The sequence below is a fragment of the Myotis davidii genome, unplaced genomic scaffold (assembly GCF_000327345.1).
Source record: "Myotis davidii unplaced genomic scaffold, ASM32734v1 scaffold197, whole genome shotgun sequence".
Lineage (NCBI taxonomy): Eukaryota > Metazoa > Chordata > Mammalia > Chiroptera > Vespertilionidae > Myotis > Myotis davidii.
The window spans coordinates 3,022,704-3,044,343 of record NW_006291549.1 but is presented as its reverse complement, the minus strand read 5'-3'; the positions used below and the strand labels follow the sequence as shown (position 1 = coordinate 3,044,343).

Genomic DNA, 21,640 nt, shown 5'->3' with positions numbered 1-21,640 from the left:
CAGTCCATAGGTCTTGCACCTCTTAGACAGCTGAAAGGAGTTGTCCTCAGAAAACTTGGTTCCAACTATAGTTCAGATCCTTGGAAGTGAGACCGGCCAACACTAAAACATGGCTTTTTTCATAGAGCCCAGATGGCAGCTGGCAAACCCTGAGATTCCCGGTCCATGTACGAACATGCAGGGCTCTCTTTGCATGTTTACGCCCTAGGATAATTCTCAGAGAGGAGGAGGGAAGGGGGAATAGGTTGGGGAAAATAGTGAGAAAAGACAGGCTTTCCAACCATTTCACTCAAACTGGGGGGTGGGAGGGAGCATTTCTGGTTTTATTGCCTGAGAAAAAGTTTATCTAAATGAAATGGTCCTGTGTGGGCCCAAACAGGACTGCCCACAGCTATTCAAAAGAGAGGACCAGGGTGCCCCCCACCCCCCCTTTTTATTATATTCCCCTTGCCCCCTCCCTCCCCTACTTTCCCTCTGGGGATTAATAGTCTGATCGCTGTTTCTCTGTCTTTGGATCTGTCCCTGTTCATCAGTCTATGTTGTTCTCTAGATTCCACAAATGAGTGAAATCATGAGGTATTTATCTTTCTCTTTTTTTTGCATCTGCAAGGAAGGCTGTTGAAGGCCCGAGGCGGGACAGCCACTCAAAGGTGAACCTGTGGCCACTTCCTAGTGCGGTGGTGCCACGTCTGGCTCTCAGGAGAGGCCAGGAGCAGGGACAGGAGGCCAGTTCCTCCAGCGCCTGGATCTGCAGTTTATTTAGTTTGGTGGAACTTCCCTGCTCCGTTTGCCCTGGAGAGAGAGGACTGCATGCAGAATTGCAGCCCACGGAAGCAGAGCCACTTAGGAAGCAGGCGCGAGGCGTGTGAAAGCTCCTGGGGGCCTGAAACCCTACCAGACACGGCCGTTATTTCATCCGCAGAAGTAAATGAGGCTGATTGACTCTGACTATCACCCCGGCAAATCAGAAAGCCCCTGGCATGTCCGAGACCGCGTCTTCATTTCACACAGCTTGGCAAGGGCAGTCTTCCAGGCTCTCGTATCCCTGGTGAATGTCAGGCCTGCATTTCAATCAACTTTTATTTCCAAATATACATTTCAGCAATTTTTCAGGAGCCGGGGCGAGGGGTTTGAGAGAGGAGAGGTACGGGCTATGTTACAGTTCAGGAAGGGTATAAAAGGACATTAATCATTCCCGTGGAAACCTTCCCGTCAGCAAGTCAAACTGCTGATATTAATGAGCGTGTTTCATATTTCATTGAGTCTCTCCTGGTTTCAGCTGCTCCTCATGACTCAGCTGGCAAAACACGAGGCGGTTGCCTAAGTGGTGTACGCGAGTCCTACAGCTAGGCAGTGGAGGGGCATTGCAGGGACCAGCCAAGTCCCCCCAGGCTCAGGGCACCATGCTGGTGCCAACTCGAAGCCCATCCATTATCCCTTCAGCTACTGACTGAGGACTGCGGTGGGCATGCTCAGTGGGACTCACAGCTTCTCAAAGCTCGAGGAAGCTGTGAGAGGCAGAGACTGTGGGTGTCAGTCTGGGCTCTGTGAGGGTCCCAGATGCAGAGAATGTTTAGCCAACATTGAGGCAACTAAGGAAATGAAGACGTAGTTCACTGTTAGCAGGATGCCACCGTTTGTGGAAAAGCAGGGGATCAGATTCTTCGACTAAGCTGAAGTACTGACTAGCATGGGTATTGAAAGTTCAAAGGGAGGGGAAGGAAGGGAAAGGAGAGAGGTCGAGGCAGTAATCCCCATCCCTGAGCACTTGAGCTGCAAACACATTTCTTCTCCTACAAACAGAGCCAGTTTCTCACTGCAGGATGCGAGCTATCTCTTGCCAGCACCATTCAGGCCTGGGGATGCCAGGGGAAGCCCTGAGAGGTGAGGGGTAGTTTCTGCAGAGTGCCGAGTCTGGACAAAGCTGTGCTTGTAGGAAAGAGCAGCTCCTTGGAGGGCACGTCTCCCTCTGCACTGAAGTCCCCCCTTGCGTAGTGCTAGACAAGGAAGGGCTGGCCACCAATTTGGCTAAAAGCCGGGGTCCTAACTGGGGGGCGGGAGGCCTGAGCCAGCCTCGGCCTCACTCACCGGGAAGGGCAGTCTCTCCGGTTGCAGGGGACCGGATGCACAGCAGGGCGGACCTTCCCTGCGCAGTGAGCGGGGTTGACCTCTGTGTTGTTCAGGAGACACCGCAGGCGGGGCTGCTGAACGCCCCTGTTACCACAGGAGGCGGAGCAGGTTGCCAGTCTGTCCACAGACCACCAGTAATCTGTCACAGAAGGTGAAAAGCAGAGAGCATTACTGCCCATGCTCTATATTTCTTCTGATAGGGCATTGGGGGAGAGGGGTATGGTTGTCATGAATGAGCCTGGCCCCTCAGTTTATCTAGGCAAGTTATGTGGTCTCCAGAGCCCTCAGTTGGCTCACCCAGAAAATGAGCACAATAGCTCTTACATCAAGTTATTATGAGGCCTGGATAGAACGAAGGTCAAGAGCCTCGCCCAGGGCCTGGCACAGAGAGAGTATTAATCAGCGGCTGTAGCTCTTACTCTTACTCTTTTTAAACATACTTCTTAAAGCACTCTTTTTTTTTTTTTCCAACTGGCTCACCAGAAAGTGACCATGTTTTTCAACAAAAGAGAGAAAAATATCAGAGATACTTCACAATCGTATTTAAAAGTGCAGATTCAAGTTCGACATTGTAGCTGCTACAAAAAACCAGCCTATCCAGAGAGCCCTCGATTACGTGAGTCACTGATGTAACCAGTCAGTGAGAAAGGCAATTTCTCTGCATTTTCTGTGTGGGGGGCCTGGGACTCACTGGCAGGGAAGCTGTTAAAATAACTGTGGGCTGGTAAACTGTGAGTGCTTATTTGCAAAGTTGCGTGTTACAAATCTTGCAGATAGGCTCCGGTTTCCACCAGAGAATGGCTGGCTGGCTGGCGAGACAATGGAATACTCACTTTCTTGTCTGGAAAGCCAAATGGTGGGGGAGGATGTTTAAGGGAAAAAGGGGGAGGATGTGCTCAGAGGTCTCCCTTTTTATGGGCTGTATTGACATACAAGTCTGTCGCCTCCCACAGAATCCTCCATTCAGAATACACAGTGGAATTTTGCTTTCCCTGAAAGTGTCACACACCGACCACAGGTACAACTGGCCTATGGAAAACTCATGAGCCTCCTTGAGTTTCTATGACAAGGCCAGTGATGGCGCCCCTCTCACTGTATTGGGCTCATCCATACTTTCTTGGTGCAGCAAATACCAGGCAGGACCTGCCCAAGGGCTTTCTGAGCCGCCAGTGTTCCTGGAAGTAATATGCACCAGCCACACAGGCTTCTCAGTCTGGTCTTTGACTGGCTCCCGGGAGAGGAGCCTGGAGAGCACTCAGTGTGCGACACAGCTGAAGGCTCCAGGGTGATGGGCAGGTTCCGGTACCGGCCCTGACTCTCCAGGGCAGGAGGCAATAACCAAGTGGTTCACAATCTATCTTATTTTGGAACCAAACCAACAGACAAAATTTGCATTTTTTGCAACAGGCTACTTTACACTCAACTGCATGTTTTCTTTACAAATTCACCCAGCGTAAAGGAAATGCATTTGACTTTGCTATAAGATGGTGTTTCCTGGGTCCCACCTATGAAAGCAGCACTGACTCTTCCAGGTTCTGCTGCTGTGGGGCCTGGTGGCTCTGCTGAGGGGCCTCATGGGATGGAAACATGGTTCAGTGTGTTTTCACATTCTAGGGACCATTGGAGACCAGAAGTCATTTTGTCCACGACAGAACTAGATTCTCAGGGGGACTCACTTGTTCAAGAAATAAGTCCAGCACCCAGAGTCCCACAGGTTCTTACCTTGGATGATAAGAGAGGCCTTCTGCACGAGCACGCCTGCCTCGTTCTGGGCGAGGCAGCTGAATTCCCCCTGAGACTCGCTGCTTAGATTGGCAACCTGGAGAATCTGTCCAGCTGCCAAGATGTGATGTGTCAATCCTGTGACAGTGGCAACTGACTGGCCACCATGGAACCAGGTGATGTTGGGGGTAGGGTGGCCTTGGATGGGGCAGCCTGGAGAGGAGAGGAGAGGTAAGCTACCGGTAAAGCCAAAAAGGACACATTCCTGATATGCTTTAGCGTGTTTGTGGCTCTAGGGTCCCTGGGTACAACATGGTCCTCCCGGGGCGTTTTTCTTCTGCTTGCCATTCCCAAGCAAACAGGAGATGTTTTTGTACTCTGGGTTCTGGGAACATGACTATTATTCATTCAATTAAGTAAAAATTCTTGAAGGACACAAAGTGCCTATTTCTACCTATGTCCCTGCACTGACTTAAAAAAAATGAAGCAATTAATATTTACTCATTGAACACTTTTTGGAGTTAATTAGTTCCTACACCAATTTTATAATGAAAGAAATCATTTCTTCAAATGCAGTGAGTTCGAAAAGGTACACACTATATAGTAATAGTTAAGAATCAAACTTTAGCTGGTAAAAGTCTAATATCTGCCTCCATTTTACTCTTTGTGATTTTTTTCAAGCCAAAATTTTTCAACAGAGACTAGGAAAACAATTTTAAATACTAATCTCATTTCTCTATAAGTCAAGAACGTTGGCATTCAGACAATTCTTACCGAGCCTGCACTGGTTATGTACAACATCATACTTATTTACACAGTCATTGAACATATTTTGATACATTAAAATTCCAAAATATTAAACGGAGATACCGTATCAACTAAAGGCTTTGTAGCATAAAATTAGTAAAATAAACTGAGCGGTTGTGAGAGAAAACTCATTTCCTCTCATTTCAGAGTTCTTGCTGAATTTGCTGTTGCGCTCCCAGCAACTTAGCTTCCACTGAAAATTTACTTGGAAGTTTAAAACACACGATAAGTCATTAAAAATTAAAATATTAGAGGATTTCCTTCAGTTAAAAAAATCTATTGGTAACTACTATTCTGGGGACAGTTAAGATTATCTTTCCTCTTGCAAGAAAATAGCCAATGACAGAGTATTAAAAAAAAAGCACACTAACAAAACTGAAATATAAAGCAGAAAATGATGAGATCTATGACACACATAGATGGCCATCTGCCTGGATGTGTGTGCCTATGGGTCTGTAAAGAAAAGGGATTTTCTAGTGTTGGCTTGTTTTCTATTCTTGGGCAGCACTGTTAGAATTGTTATAGGAGGCAGATTTAACAGAGGAAAGGCCCTTAGATATCATTTAGCCTACTTCCAGAGGAGGAAACCAGGGCTCAGAGATGTTGAGACCTTCCCAAGGTTAATGAACAGGCCTTCTGATCCCTTGCCGTGTGTCCTTGTTCAGCTGGGCACCAGCATTACTTAGGCACCTTGTTACCTACATCCTTTGTCTGCTCACTCCTTTCAGCACCTTGCCCTTTCTTTCTGCTTTTACATTTTTATTGTAATTATGTAGGTTGAAGGGGTTGGAACAGACTACTCTGAAGAAGAACCCTGGAAAAGTAATGCTAAAATCTGCATTGGAAGCGCAGTATAGGATACAGTGTTACAGGAGCCAATTCTTTCCTGTTGCCTGTATTGACTCACTCTGCCATGTAACTGCAGTGCCCTCCCATTATGGGTGCGCTGTACTTCCCCACCTCCTTCCTGACCTTGGCCATGTGACTACTTTGGCCAATAAAGTGAGTTAGGTGTTACACTAACAATAAACAATCTGAAAAGGAAATTAAGAAAACAATTCTACTTACAGTAGCATCAAAAAGAATAAAATACTTAAGAATAAGCTTAACTAAGGAAGTGAAAGATTTATACACTGAAAATTACAAAACATTGCTAAAAGAAATGAAAACATAAATAAATGGGAGGATATCTCATGTTCATGGATTGGAAGATTTAATATTGTTACAATGTCAATAGTCCTCAAAGTGAACTACAGATTCAATTCAATGGCTATCAAAATCCTGATGATGTTCTTTTGCCAAAATAGAAAAATCTATCTAATAATTCCGATGGAATCTTTAGAGATCCCAAAGAGTCAAAACAATTTTTAACCAGAACAACAAAGTTGAAGGTCTCACACTTACTGATTTTAAAACTTCTAAACCCACAGTAATTGAAAGAGTATGGTACTGGCATAAAGACAGACATATAGACCAATGGGATAGATAGAAACCCCAGAAATAAACTCTTGCAGATATGGTCAAATGACTCTCAAAATGGGGGCCAAGAGCATTCAATAGGGAAAGGACAGTCTTTCCAATAAATGGTGCGAGGAAAACTGGACATCCACATGCAAAAAATGTTGAACACTTACCTGACTCCACATATAAAAATTAACTCAAAATGGGTCAAAAACCTAAACCTAAGAGTTAAAAGTAAAAAAAAAAATCTTAGGGGAAAAGCTTCATGATAATAGCTTTGGTGAAGATTCCTTGGAAATGATGCTAAAAGCACAGATGGCAAAAGAAAAATTAGATAAACTGGAGGTCATCGGAATTGAAAGCTATTGTGCAAAGGACACTTATCAACAGATTGAAGAGGCAACTCACAAAATGGGAGAGAATGTTTGTAAATCATAGATCTGATAAAGCAGTAATAGCCAGAATATATAAACAATTCCTACAAAAATAACAATCACAAACAACCACATTTAAAAACAGGCAAAGAATTGAATAGTCATTTCTCTGAAGATATACAAATGGCCAATAAGCACACGAAAAGATGCCCCTCAACATCACTAATTATTACAGACATTAGGATGGTTATTATAAAAAAATCCAACAACAGAAAATAAAAAGTGGTGTTAAAGATGTGGAGAAATTAGAACTCTTGTACATGGCTGGTTGGGAATGTAAAAAGGTGCAGTCGCTGTGGAAAACAATATGACAGTTCCTCAAAAAATTACACATATAATTCAGCAGTTCCACTTTTGGATATGTACCCAAAAGAACTGAAAGTAGGGACCCAAACAGGTATTTTTACACCAACGTTCATAGCAGCATTATTCATAATAGCCAATGGAGGACAACAACCCAAATGTCCATCAGTGGGTGGACAAACAAAATGCAGATACCTGTGATGACATGGATGAACCCTGAAAACATTAAGTGAAAGAAGCCAGATGCAAAAGGATAGATATTGTATAATTCCACTTACATGAGATACATAGTGTAGTCATGTTCAAAGAATAGTGATTGCCAGGGGCTGGGGCAAGGGGAAATGGGGAATTATTATTTAATGGGTACAGAGTTTCAGTTTGGGATGATGAAAAGTGGTGGAGATGCAGAGCATGATGACTGCACAATAATATGTCATTAATGCTACTCAACAGTACACCTAAATATGGTTAAAACAGTAAACTTTATTTTGTGTGTATCTGACCACAATAAAAGAAATGAGGCAGATGTGCTGGCGTACCAGCTCCAAACACTAGACCTCAAGGGACCTTGCGTGTCCTTGCTTGTGCTTCTGGGCTGTGGCCAATGCCAGTAGAAGAACAAGCCTGGACTGGCCTGACGATCCCAAGAGGAGGAGGAGGGAAACATGGAGGACAGCCAAGTCACCCTAGACAAACCCAGTTTAGATAAGCTGAGCTAAATAAGATCAGTAAGAATAAATGATTGTTATTTGAGGCCACTGACTCTTGTTTTTATTTTCTTTCTTTTTAAAAAAATGCAGTTTCTTTTTCTTTTTAAAAAATGCTTCTCCTTCTCCTTCTTCATGGCAATAGTTAACTGATGCACTTAGGGAGAAAATAATCCTTCCAGTTCTTCTCCTTGATCCACGTGTTACGGAGGCCAGACATTGTAAGCATAGTTATCTGGGCATCTTTACCAGGAAGCTGTAATTTTATACTCCCCAGGGATCCACAGGTCCATTCCCTGCAAATAACTGGGGCCAGGGGTCCAACAAAGGGGAAGATGGGCGCATGAGCAGAGAAGTCGGGGTGAAGTAGGGAAGATGCCTGTCAGTCTAGCCTGAGAACTGTGAATTGGCTAGAGGGGTGGAGCAACTGCAAGCGTGCAATATCCTGAAGGACTCATTGGTTAAGCTTCTAGTTAAAATCTTCAAAGAAACCCAGTAGGTGGCATGCAGGAGGCAGCTGATCAATGAGTATCTCATCATTGATGTTTCTATCCCTCTCTCCCTCTCCCTTCCTCTCTCTGAAATCAATTAAAAAAATAAGTCATGCTTTAAAAAAAAATTCCTCCATTAGTGACCACTAAATTAGATGATCTTTAAGGTGCTTTTAGATTACAAGATTCCGCAGTATCATCTCAACCTCATCTTCTCCCACACCCATGTAGCTGAGGGCAAAATAGATCTATATTCGATGTATACTTAGATCAATATATAGTGAAACTGAACTATGTAAATGAAGGGCTCATGGAAGAGATATTATATATGGAGGTTATTTAGAATTAAAATAAGCAGAGACCAGGGATACAGAGTAGAAAGGGGAGGGCAGTCTAGAAGTGGTGTGAGCAAAGATGCAAAAATGAGAAAACAGGTGTTGTGGCTGGGAGAAAATACCAGTTAACTAAAACATGGGGAACACAGATGAAGCTGGCATTGTGGGAGTTGCAATGGGAAGAATGTTGAAGGCCAGAATCTGGTCTTTTGGGAGCAACTGAAGAAGGGGCGTGATGTAATCTAAATGGGCTTTCGGTGGATCAGTAAGGTGATTATTTGCAAGATGCACTGGGCTGAGAGAAAGGAGATTCTAGGATTTCAGTTCAGATGTGGCAAGAAGTGAGACATATTTGTCAAGGTTGCTCTGACAGGATGTGAGCAGGAGAGTGGTGGAGATAAAGAGGAGAAGCTAAAGATACTGCAACATTAGAGGGACTACTAATAGAATTAGGTAAGTCAGGAAAGATGGGTAAGTTTAAAGAATATTGATTTTAAAGGTTGTTATGAAAATCCAGGATGGAAAATCCATTGAGGTCGTAAAGATAAAAGTGTAAGTCAGAGGTAAGAGCTGAAGACACAGATTTTGGAACCCAGTCTCATATATGTGTGTAGAAGAAACCTTCAGCGAGGAGAGATCAGGCCTCAGGACAAATCAATGGGAGAATTCTGGCATTCAGTGATTAAAGAAGGAAGAGGAGGTAGTAGAGGAGACTTACTAGTAGAAGAAGTGATCTGAGAAATGGGAGGAAAATTGAGACTATATAATATGGAAATACATAAAGGAAATTGACTAAAACACATTGTTAGTACATAAGAAATTAATAACTTGTGAAATGAAAGAGTAATTTCATTAGTTTATGAAAATAACTAACTGAACAATCTCCCCTTTCAGATAAGATAAATGGTAAAATTGACTACAACTCATGTTTGAATGGTCAGTAATTCCAAGTTAGTGGAACTGGAAATAAAAGTGTTTGTATAACCAAAATACCCCATTTAATGCTCTGCACACCCATTTCTTCATTTAAGAGATAATTTATCTCTGGGTCTTGAATCTTTAGAAGTGGGCCAACAACTGGGTTATTAAAAAGATGAATTAAAAGTGAGGGTGAATGAAAATTCTTCAAATGTTGCAAAACAGGAACAGAGTAGATCTTGGTCAGAAAATTCTTAAAACAATTTGGGGATTCTAGCATCCAGGAATGGTGAATAACTTAGTTGGACTTATCTTCCTGCAGGTAACAATCATAAAATATAAACAAATGAAAAAATTACATGAGACAAAAACTCTTTGAAAGTACTGAGGTGTGACAAAAACCAATAGCAGAAACAGGAGGGAGAGCTTAGAGAAACCCAGGTACAACAGGTGTGATTTTCTAGCTCGTGGTTTTCTGCCTGAGAAAACTGCTTACTCTCCACATGGCTCAGGGGACTGGGAAACTTACAGCTTTTCTGATTTGAGATGTCAGAGGATAGAATCTGGGGGCTTTTTATAACAGCTGGAAAGTTAAGGGGAAAATCCTGAAAGAGTCACAGGGGTGATAAAGTTCAAAATATGCACAAACCTTGCACAAATTCTTAATGGGCAGACCCGAGGGAACTCAGAAAAATATCAGCAACTAAGCTGAATTAACAGAGTACCAAGTTTAGTCTGTGTCCATTGAAGGGAAAACAAAGAGTTGGAATTTTAGTTTAGTGAAGTTAACTACCTGTTGGAACAAAAACAAACACTCTTCAGAGAAGAACAACAAAATTCAGAGTCTCTACAATATATCATCTATAATATCCAGAATATAATAAAAACCCACTGGACAAGACAAAATGTAACCTATGCTGAAGAGAAACAGCAATCAGTAGAAACCAATCCTGAGATGATGCAAATGTTATAATGAGCAGACAGTGACTTTAAAGCAGCAATTATAAGTATATAGGAAAATATACTCATAATAAATTAACAGATGGAGTATCTCAGTAGTGAAGTTGAAATTATATAGACAAATTCTAGAGCTAAATGTATAAAAATAAAATAAAAAATTCATTAGAAGTGCTTACTATAAAATTAGAGATGGTAGGAGAAAGTGTCAGTGAACTTGAAGATAGTTAAGCAGAAATTACCCAATGTGAAGAACAGCAGGAAAAGATTGAAGAAAAATAAAGAGTCCATGGATCTGTATGAAAATATTAAAATGTATAATATATGTACAATTAAAGTCCAAAAAGGAAAGAAGAAAATGAGACAGAAAAATATTGGGAAGAAATAAAACTACCAAACCTCTCAAATTTTTGGAAAACTAAAGTTCCAAGAAGGTTGACAAACCACCTAGGAACATTATAGTCAAACTGTTGAAATTAAAGGAAAAAACTTGAAAGTCATGATGGAGCAATAAGGACTGGGTTTCCTCTCCTGCCTTAAATAACTAGAAAACTGGACAAAAATGTATGAAATGACTGTTTTTAGACATTAGGCACAGACAGTAGAGGACTGTGATGTCTGAAATAAGAGAAACATTAGGTGAGCCCTATGAATTCCCTGGCTTCCTGCCTGGAGTCACATTCTAGACTGCAAAGCATGGAGGGTATATTAGCTTCCTAAGGTTGTTAATAACAAAGTACCACAGACTGGGCAGCTCAAACAGTAATTTATTGTCTCAGTTCTAGAGACTAGAAGTCTGAGATCAAGGTGTTGACAGAGTTACTCCCTTCTGAGGGCTGTAAAGATAATCTGTTCTATCCCTCTTTCCTATCTTCTGGTGGTTTGATGAAAATATTTGGTGTTCCTTGGCTTATAGATGCATCACTTTGATCTCTGCTTTCATGCCCACATGGAGTTTTCCCTTAAGTGAGTGTCTGTCTCTATGTTCACATTTCCTCTTTTTGTAAGAACACCAATCATATTAAGGCCCACCCTTATGACTTCATCTTAACTTGATCATCTGCAAAGACTCTATTTCCAACATACAAGGTACGGAGGGTTAGGGATGTTAACATTTTTTTTAGAGGACACAATTCAACCACAAAGCAGAAGACTATCTCACACAGAACATAGCAGTCTGGGTGAATTGATGAGACAGAACTGAGTTCAAAGAGGCTGAGGCAACTGGAAGTAGTTAAGAAGAATTCTGGAGATATGGGTGCTACATAGAAAGAGAGCTCCAGAAATTTGCATAAATTCTTCTTCAGTCTTTGCCCAATTGAAGATGTACATGCATAAGACAAATTTGGTAAGACTGAGAAAAGACCAATCAAGTACCTGTATTTTAGTATTTATCAAAGTTCTGAGAGGGCTGGAAGACCTTCATGTTCTCAACAGGCAGAGTGGCACATCCTTACTGATCATCTGGAGCATTTAGCAGGGACTCCCGAGGGCCCTAGAGTAAAGGTTACCCTAGATTTGCCCTAATCAAGCTTAAAACAAGCCTTAAAAGATTGATTAGACTTAGAATAGCTTAACTGCTTAAGAAGAAAATCCAAAAATCTCTAAAAAAGATGAAATCCAGACACTTGATGATATAAAATTCACACCATCCAGCATTCAATAAAAAATTGCTTATTACGTCAAGCAGCAGGAAAATGTGACCCACACCAAGACAAAAACAAGTCAATGGAAACAGATCAAGAATCAACAGGGATGGCCCTAGCCAGTTTGCTCAGTGGTTACAATGTTAGCAGACTGAAGGGTAGCAGGTTCTATTCCAGTCAAGGGCTCGATTCTGGTCAAGGGCACATAATTTGGTTGTAGGCTCCATCCCAAGCCTGGTAGAGGCACGTGTGGGAGGCAACCAATCAATACCCTTAGGTGAGGATTAACAAAAAAAAAAAAAAATAATTGACAGGGATGATGGAATCCTATCCTACATAATAAAAGGGTAATATGCAAATTGACCCTAACAGCAGAACAACCACTTGACCAGTCACTATGAGGCGCACTGACACCTCTTGGTCCCTTTCCCTGGCCAGCAGACTCCGATTGCCCAATGGCGAATGAGGAACTGGGGGGTAGGTGGTGGCGGGGGGCAGGGCTGGCTGCCGGCAGCCAGGAAAGATGGCCCTGACGCAGGCCAGGCCTAGGGACTGTACCCGCGCATGAATTTCATGCGCAGGGCCTCTAGTTATTAGATAAGGGTATGAAAACAAGCTATTAAAAACATGGTAAATATTTAAAGGAAAACATGGAAGTTATACAAAGAATTGAATAAACTTCTAGAAATAAAATATTTTATGAAATAAAAAACCACTGGATAGACTTGCTAGAAGAATAAATTCTATATAAAAATGATTTTTGAAACTGAAGGTATAGTAATGGAAATTATCCAGTGAAAGAGAGAAAAAAGACTGAAAAAAAAAATCAAGTGATCAAACATGTTAGACAAGGATATAGTTACACAGGTGCATCTGTCAAAAGTCTATGGTTAAGAGTTGTACATATTAATGTCTGCAAATTTTACTTAAAACAATAATTAGTAGGGAGGGGGTGGAGAGTAGGTGGAAGTACTAAAAAAAGATAAATGCAGAATATTGATTATGGAAGCTGGGTGATTACTATATGGGGGTCATCATGCTATTCTGCCTACTTCACACATATGTGAAGTCATTCATAATGAAAAGGAAGAAACTTGTTTGCACCGTCTAGTCATTTATTGGCAGGAATGACTCAGTGTCCAAAGAATTGCTTTTCACATATTCTGCTTATTCAGCTCTATGCTTTTTTAAAAATAAAGTTTTAAAAACAACAAAAAAATTATTGTTGTTTCAGCCTGTTATTTGCAGATGTTTCCCCAAATATTTTATAACCTGCCAATTTTTTTTCCTGCTGCCCTTCATTCAGCTCTGTTGAAGTCGGAGATCACTTTCACTTGTACATCTGTGACTCCTGATTCTGACAACTTTAGTTTGGTTGTCCTGTATGGCAGAAACTGCTAGTCATCCCCTCATGTCGATCCTCTCCTTCTTACAGTAAAAGAGCCCCTGAATTTTAGTTAGGTATGTAGCTGCCTGGGATAGAGACATTTCCCATACGCCCTTGCAATAAGGTGTGGGCCTCGTGATTACATTCAGTGAAATGAGGGAAAGTGATGTGTATGCCTCCCCGGACATGTCTTTAAAAGAAAAGAACTTGTACTTCTTGTCCCTTCCTCCAGCCTGCTATTGCAAATGTGTGTGTGGAGCAAACCATCCCGGCCTAGCTGGGTAAGGGCAATATTCCAGGATGTCAAAGCAACAGGAGTTTAACCATTTTTTGCCTGGGTCCCTAGGTAGCGGTAGGTTGCCAGACCATGGCTGGACCCTTTTCCTGCCTGTTGACTGCTATTCAGGTGTTTATTAGAGGTTGCTGAATGTATAGCCTAACTATGACAGTCCTAAATATTTCCTTACTGAGGCAGTGTCCATCTGCTAAATAGGTTATTGTATTTTCCTTCACATGTGGACAGTGACTCCAGAGGAAATGTTCTAGGAAAGTCTATTTTCCACAATTAAATAAAAGCAAAGACCCAAACAAACTAATTATAATTAAGTAAGTGAACAAATTGCCTTTTCTATCACTAATATGTCTTTCAATGCTTTCCACTGGATACATAGCTTCTTCTCCTTAAAAATGTACTTTGTCCTCAGAAGTGTACCCTCTTCGGCACATGCAGTGCGAGACCCCTGCTTTCTGTCCATGTGTATGTACATGTCTCTGTGTGTATGTACATGTCTCTGTGTGTACACAGTGGTCTCTGAGGTTTGCCAACAGCAATAGTCAAAATAAGGACTCTTGCATGAATTCCCACCGTGTATGTTCCCAGTGAATAATTATCTGCGTTTCACTGCTAATGAGAAAACCTGGCTTGTAACAGGGTTTCCTTTCTGTCATGGACGTTTCTCATTTGTTAAAGTAAAAGAAATATCAATCACTTCTCGAAGGTGAGCAATTGCCGTGAGTGCCAGGTTCAAGGATACCAAAAACCATGTGCTAATGTATTCCACACATCAAGAAGAGCCAAACAGTGAACCCCTCTCCCGCCCCGTTGCTTCAGTGAAGAAGTTAACAGTGTTCCAGGCAGGGCTCAAATCTCCTTTTCTGATTCCCTCCCAGCCACATGATGTTGCCCACGTCCACCCTCCCAACCTCCACGCCCACCCCAGGAAACAGTCAGTCAGCAGGGACTGACTTCTGTCTCCCCTCAGCCTCAGTTATTACAGGTCTTGAGTTGGTTCGGGGGCTGAGGAGGGAGCAGAGCTTCGTTAATGAGCGTTCTGGCAGCAGAAAGCCTCTCTCTATCAACTCTTCCTAACCAGTGAAAGAAAATATTGCCCTTAGGCCTCCATTCTTGGGTCTACTGTGGCTCTACATTGAGCCAAAGCCAGGTATGATTCACATATGTGTGAGGGTTTTCCTGCTAGTTTCACCTACTTTAAAAAAGTCACATTAGCTGGAGAGTGGTAAAAGCTTAGAATGGAGATGTGTACAATAAGAAAAATAAATTATATGTGAAATGGTATCTTCTGGGAGTCAGTTCAGCTATAACCTGCCACTAGTTGACACCCCTGATTAAGTCTAATTGACCACAGCGATTTTCTTCACTTTTGTCTCCTATTTCACATTGGTTTCTGGAACTAAAATAGCGTCACTCAGGGAAACAGCCTGAGTTCAACAGGTAAGGGAGACATGGGGGTAGAAAGCCAGGAGGCCTGGTGCCCTGGCTTCCACAGCCGGTGCGCTAAAGGCTGGCTCACCTTACAGGCGGTGGGAGAGGCTGCCTGCGAGGCACCTGCCTAGAAAGAAGCTCTGAACTCATCATGATCATCACTCAGTGGATATTGCTGCTCATCGGAAGGGCTGAAAAGTGGCAGGATTTCTGGACTGCTGAGAGACAAGCAAGCAGTTTGATTTGCGGGCTTTTTGGAGGGTAGAGCAAGCCAACGCAGGCGTTCATTTAGCTGCTCGCCACTGGAGTGAGCTGCACATCCGGAGCTCACTTTTGTGAGTTCTTAGCCTTAACGAGCAGAAGGCAAGAGTTCAGAGTGCATATATGCCCCTTCCCTTCTTCCCTTCCAGCCAAAAGCTCAGCTGAGCTTGATACATGGATTATGCAAAGCAAAAAACATAAATGGACTGAAAGAGGCTCCCAAGAAGGGTGGCTTGAAGATGGGGAAACGCAATCTGGGAGAGGGGGAGATTGAGTGTTGTCGAGGGCTTTCACAACTTCACTGCTATCTAAAGCTGTGGCGGATTAGGACGCGCCATGTAAAAATATAAAGACGTGGCATTATGACTTCAGGAGCTGGCCCCGGGCCTGTCAGCATTGCCATTAGAATCCTGTACTTTTCACGGACTTAAAACTTACTATAAAAATGATGTGTGCTGGGATGAAACTTGGCACTTGGTGGAGTCAGTCTGGGAGTCCTTTCCTTAATTTAATTTTGCAAAACTGGAAAACATGCAGCTATTTAAAATTTATGGAGAAATCTCCGTTCTGCGCGTGGTATATGGTATGTACGGGCCTCGCTCTGAGGCTGTGGGGTGACCGGATGAAATCAGGGAATCTGCATTTCCTGGCTCCCTTTCCTTTCAGGTCCCCTTGGGTGACAGAGATGGTCTCTAACGCAGCACTGAATGAGTGGGGACTGGCACCAGGCAGGAGACCGAGAACCGTGATTAATTCACATCAGAAGAAAAAAAACAGTTCCTTACTCCCCATTTGTCAGCTGGGCCCCAGAAGGCTGTGGAGAAGACAAGCAGCTTTAATTTTCACTCCGATTTCTGGGACCTCCCAAAAAGCTGGTCAAATAACCAGGCCAACACTCTTCCCATGCACACTTGCCCAAAGAAAACGAACTTTAAAACATTCCTGGAAAAAAAGGAACTATAACAAGCCCATTTTCCATTCCCCAAATGTCTTTTTACCCCTAGGGCAAGCTCTGGGTTTCCATTGGCAGGGGGTACGTGAATGTCTCCATGCTCCTGGGCATCTGGTGGAAGAACTTGATATATTTCTCAGCATGAAAAGCAGCTCCGTCCAGATTTATGACTTGATTAAGGCCTGGTCTCCTCCAAAGGGAATTGGTTGTGGCCTGGTTACTGCCCTCACCTATCACCTGAGGGCCTGGTATTTTCTTACAGGTAAGAAGGTGAGATGCCACTTATGATGCCCATGCATACACTATCCTGGCTGTGAAAAGAGGACTTCGCTGTAGACGCTGGAGCTGGGCAGTCCTGACCAACATGCTTACCCAGGGTTAACCGGGCCAACTGGGGTACGGGTGCGGGGAGGGAGATCTAGGAAATTGGTCCAGTTTCGTTAACTTCACAGTAGCGTTGATTGGGACTGAAGCTATCTCAAGTGGATAATACCCAGCATTCCCAGGTGTCCTTCTCTGCCAGTAGGCTCTTGGCATAAAACACACCTTTAAAAACACAACATTTTTCTTTTAAACTTTCAAATTTCTGGGTTTATAAGCCCTGGTTGACTCTACCCTCGGGCTTCTGGCAGGTGCTCCCTGGCCTGCAGGACGGGAGACTGGGATGACCCAGAGGGGCCCAGGTCTGAGGAAGGAGGTTCAGGCCGCTGACTAGATAGCCTTTTAATGAACTCCGGAATGTGGCTCATGCTTGGGGCAGGCCATACTTTTTCTAAAAATGTTTTTATGAAGATATTACATATGTGTCCTTATCCCCACGTTACCCCCCATCTCACCCACTCATGCCCTCACCCCCCATTCTTGTTCATCAAATTATGTTGATCATTATAGACCACATATGAGTGAAATCATGTGATATTTATCTTTCTATGACTGGCTTATTTCACTTAGCATAATGCTCCCCAGTTCCAACCATGCTGTTGCAAATGGTAAAAACTCCTTCTTTTTTACCGCAGCCAGACCATACTTTTGAGGTCCCAAGTCAGAACTCCCCTCTGTGTGGGAGTTAAGCGATTACACCCACTGAGTCTAGATTCTGTAAGGAAGGAGACTGCTGATTCCTTCCCATTTGGTCCGAAATGGGACAATATTTCAGGACTTTCAAGAAGTGCTCTGTAATAATCAAGGTGCAACTGCTGTGAGAAGAAAACAGTTTCAGAGGAAAAGCCGTGGATCCTATGACTATTCTCTTCCCGTGAGGAATACAGCCGTTCTCACCCCCGCACTCCAGCCAATGGAGAGGCCAGCTAGAAAGTACCCAGATTAGGTTGGGGAAACAAAACAAAAGCCAGCCGCAGCTCAGAGCCAACATGCCTTCATGAACTCAGCCTAGGTTTGGCTGTGTTTATGGGCCAGAGCCTTTGCAAAAGAAATAAAAAACCCCACGGGCAAAAAAAGAGCGCCTTTGCTCATAGCCCTGTACACACCCCATTTCAGTCCTCTTTTGCTGAACCAAAGCCACAGAACAGCAGTGGATATGAAGAATGGCTAATATTCATAGCAGGTATCCTGAGAGGCCTCGCGGGGGCACGCCGCAGAGTTCAGCGGCAAGTCACAGGAAGGAGCAACTGCTGACGAGGAATTCCAGAGTGAGCCAGGGGTGGAGCTGAGCGGGGGGGAGCGGGGAGCATGAAGACCTTCCCCGAATTTATTATTCCTATGGAAGTCTCCTGGGTCTTGAGGTTCTAGAAACTTCTCAACAAAGTAAAGAAAATAATAAACAATTGAGTAAAGTGAATAAGGGGGAGAGTTAAGCAGGCCAACTGCAGGGGGATGTGAGCCATGTGGAGGGAGAATGAGGAGTGAGGAGAGGAGGTAGTAGTGAGTGTAAGGATGCTGCTGGCTGGCTTCTGCTGGGGGAATCATATATTCTGGCAGGTGATGGTCTGGCCTTTGGCAGCCAAGCCTGCAGAGTGGGTGGTTTGTGAAGGGCCCATAAGTAGAGATGTCCTACAAAGAGGAGGAAAGAAACCTACAACCGTGACTGGAGAGGCCATTGCAGCAATGTGACGTGCTGTCCAAGGAGAGTAGTTGTCCAAGTGCCCGCTCTTTGTCTTGCAACATACATTTCTCCTACTGGTTTGTTTGGCTCTTAATCCTCCCTCAGTGTGGTTCCCAGATCTGCCTGGCCCTATATATTTCAGAGACCTCCTTGGAGCATCTAGTGGGCTCCCTGAAGGCTTACGGAGAAATAGTAGGTTCAGATATCCAGGGCCATGCTAAACCTTTGAAGGAATCACCTGGACTTAAAGGCCCTAAACTCAAAGCTGTCTCCAAGTGAGACAGAGCACATGCTATATTCTTCTGGGAACAGATGACTGACTTGATCAAATTCATTTATTTTTGAATTCTCCAAAGCACTCACATCAGGTGAAGGTAGAAGGTCTAGGATGGAAAATGCATTTTGAAACAGCCAGGATTACCTAATCTCTGTATAACAGATAGAAGTGAGAATTAATGTTCCTATTAACACATTGCATGTGGGAAACGTATTTATATGTTTTACGTTGACTGGTAGTAGAGCGCGGGACACGTATTAATACGTTTTTATAGACTAGTGGTAGAATGCGGGTAACGTATAAATACGTAAACTAAAGTTATCATAATTTTACTGAACATTGCCATTTGCGCAAAAAATTAGCAAAAATGGCCCACGTCACCTGTTAGCGTGCGATAAAAACTACCCACAAACAATGTGTTAAGCTCCCTAAGCACTCTAAGTACAGCAGAGATATGAAAGCCTAAAGGTCCAAACTTGGGCAGAGCAAGGACACTCAGTATGGGGGAGGAAGGGGTTATGCCTGTTAGTCAGTAACCTCATTGGGAACCTGTATTCCACTTTAAAATATGTAATTAGCACTCCACTAGAGTTTTGCTCCCAGGTCTTTCTAAAGACTAAAGGTGAAAAAACTCAGAAAACAAAAAAGACAACTTTTTCCTATAACAATGAGATTTTTTCCCCCACTAAAATGAATTTCTGGATTATGATTTTTTGAGGGGGAAATGTGCATGAACAGTATTTTCAATAAAGTGCTCTTTGCTTTGTGAAAAATAATGTCTTAAAAAATAAGCAATAAAAAGAAGCTGGAGATCCAAGATGGCAGCCGATGGGACGGCAGGCTTCAAGATAGTGTGCGAGTGAGAGAGCTAAAGGAGAGTGTGTGGACATGTAGGGAGTGTCTGTATTTGTTTGTGAGGGACAGTTATATTCCACAGGACTGTTGGGGACTGGAGGAGAGGCTCCCCTGGCCGGGAAGCCTCTACTACTGTGGAAATCTCTCCTGGAGTGGATGGCTCTGCTGCAGAGACCACGCCATCTTAAAGGGGAGAGCTGCTGTGATTGGACGCCCTGCCTTACCTTCAACTGGGAAGAACTTGGATACCTCCTGGGACCCTACAACTGCAATACCCAGGGACCAGCTGCTTCTGCTCCTAACCCATGAACAGCAAGACTGCAGCTTCCCTGGCCACAGATGCCTAAAATGTTTGTCCAGGGGGAGACAAGGTGGCAGCCAAATAAGCGACGGTCCTGCGCCTTCTCACAGAGCAGATAGAAGAACAGCTGAATTGAATAACATCCACCCGGGATTGGCGAATTAAACACAGCTGGTGACGCAATCCATGGATGGAAAGGTCAGAGATCGCCTAGAGAGAATCAATGCAGGAGGGAGAGAGCTACATAACCAGACACCCTAAGAGGAGGAACATGGGGGGGGGGGACAAAGAAACAGCCCCCATACAAAAGAAAAGGAGGAATCACTGGAAAAGGAAGTAAACAAAATGGAGGCAAGCAATATGTCAGAGAAAGAATTCAGAGCAGTGGTCATAAGGACGCTGAAAAGGATGGAAGACAAATTCAACAATATGTGTAAGAACCAAGAGGAAATGAATAACCAAGAAGAAATGAAGAATGGCATTGGTGCAATAAAGAACACAATAGAAAGCATCAACAGTAGACTAAAAGAAGCAGAGGACCACATCAGTGAGCTAGAAGACAAGGTAGGAAAAAATACCCAAGCAGAGCAGCAACTGGAAAAAAACAAAAACAAAACAGGAGGAGAGCCTAAGGATATTTTGGGACAACACGAAACAAAACAACATCCACATAATAGCGGTACCAGAAGAAGAGGAAACTGTGCAAGAATTAGAAAACCTGTTTGAAGAAATAATGACAGAAAACTTCCCTGGTATTGGGAAGAAGAAATTCACACAAATCCAAGAAGCTAAGAATTCCAAACAAGATGAACCCCAAAAAGCCGACACCAAGACACATCATAATTAAATTGGCAAACACAAATGACAAAGCAAGAATCTTAAAGAGAAACCAAAAGTTACCTACAAGGGATCTCCCATCATACTATTGACTGTTTTCTCAACAGAAACACATCAGGCCAGAAGGGAATGGAATGAAATATACAAAGTCGTGCAAAGCAAGAGTCTGAATCCAAGAATATTGTGCCCAGCAAGGCTATCAATCAAAGTTGAGGGTGAAATCAGGAGCTTCACAAACAGAAAAGGACTAAGGGAGTTTATTACCACCAAACCAGCAACGCAAGAAATGCTAAAAAGGCCTGCCGTTAAAAGAAAAAATAGGAAGAGAAGAAGGAACACAGGCATAAAGAATAAAAATGGCGACAAACAAGTACCTATCAATAATAATTTAAATGTCAATGGTTTAAATGCCCCAATCAAAAGACATAGTGTAGCCTAATGGATAAGAAAACATGACCCATGTATCTGCTATCTACAGGAGAACCACCTCAGAACAAAGGACTCACACAGACTGATGATGAAGGGATGGAAAAAGGTTTTTCAGGCAAATGAAAAAGAAAAAAAGCTGGGGTAGCAATACTTATTATCTGACAAATTAGACCTCAAAGTGAAGGCCATGACAAGAGATAACACTGGACAAATCCTGTAAAAAAAGAAATCAGCAAAGAAACATCAATCCTAAATGACTCTCTAGATCAGATGAAATTAATTGAAATCTTCAGAACATTTCACCCCAAAGTCACATTCTTCTCAAGTGCACACAGGTCATTTTCAAAGATAGACCACCTATTGGGACACAGGCAAAGCTCTTCAAATTCAAGAAGATAGAAATCATATCAGGCATCTTCTCAGACCAGAATGACATAAAATTAGAATCAACTAAAATAAAAACAATGGAAAAAAATCAAACAACTGGAGGCTAGATAGCATGCTATTAAACAATGATTGGGTTACCAAAGAGATCAAAGAATAAATAAAAAGCATCATGGCAACAAATGACAATGAAAACACAACAATCCAAAATCTATGGGACACAGTGAAAGCAGTCTTGAGAGGGAAGTTCATAGCTCTACA

At 42.9% G+C, this 21,640-nt stretch overlaps 1 protein-coding gene across 1 annotated transcript in view; it reads right to left on the bottom strand.

Moving 5' to 3' along the window:
- Nucleotides 1-21,640, bottom strand: part of ADAMTSL1 (ADAMTS like 1) — a 393,380-nt gene that overhangs the window by 22,373 nt on the left and 349,367 nt on the right. The window contains 2 exon segments of the mRNA XM_006764922.2: nucleotides 2,089-2,269; nucleotides 3,853-4,065. Coding sequence (XP_006764985.1) covers nucleotides 2,089-2,269; nucleotides 3,853-4,065 — 394 coding nt within the window.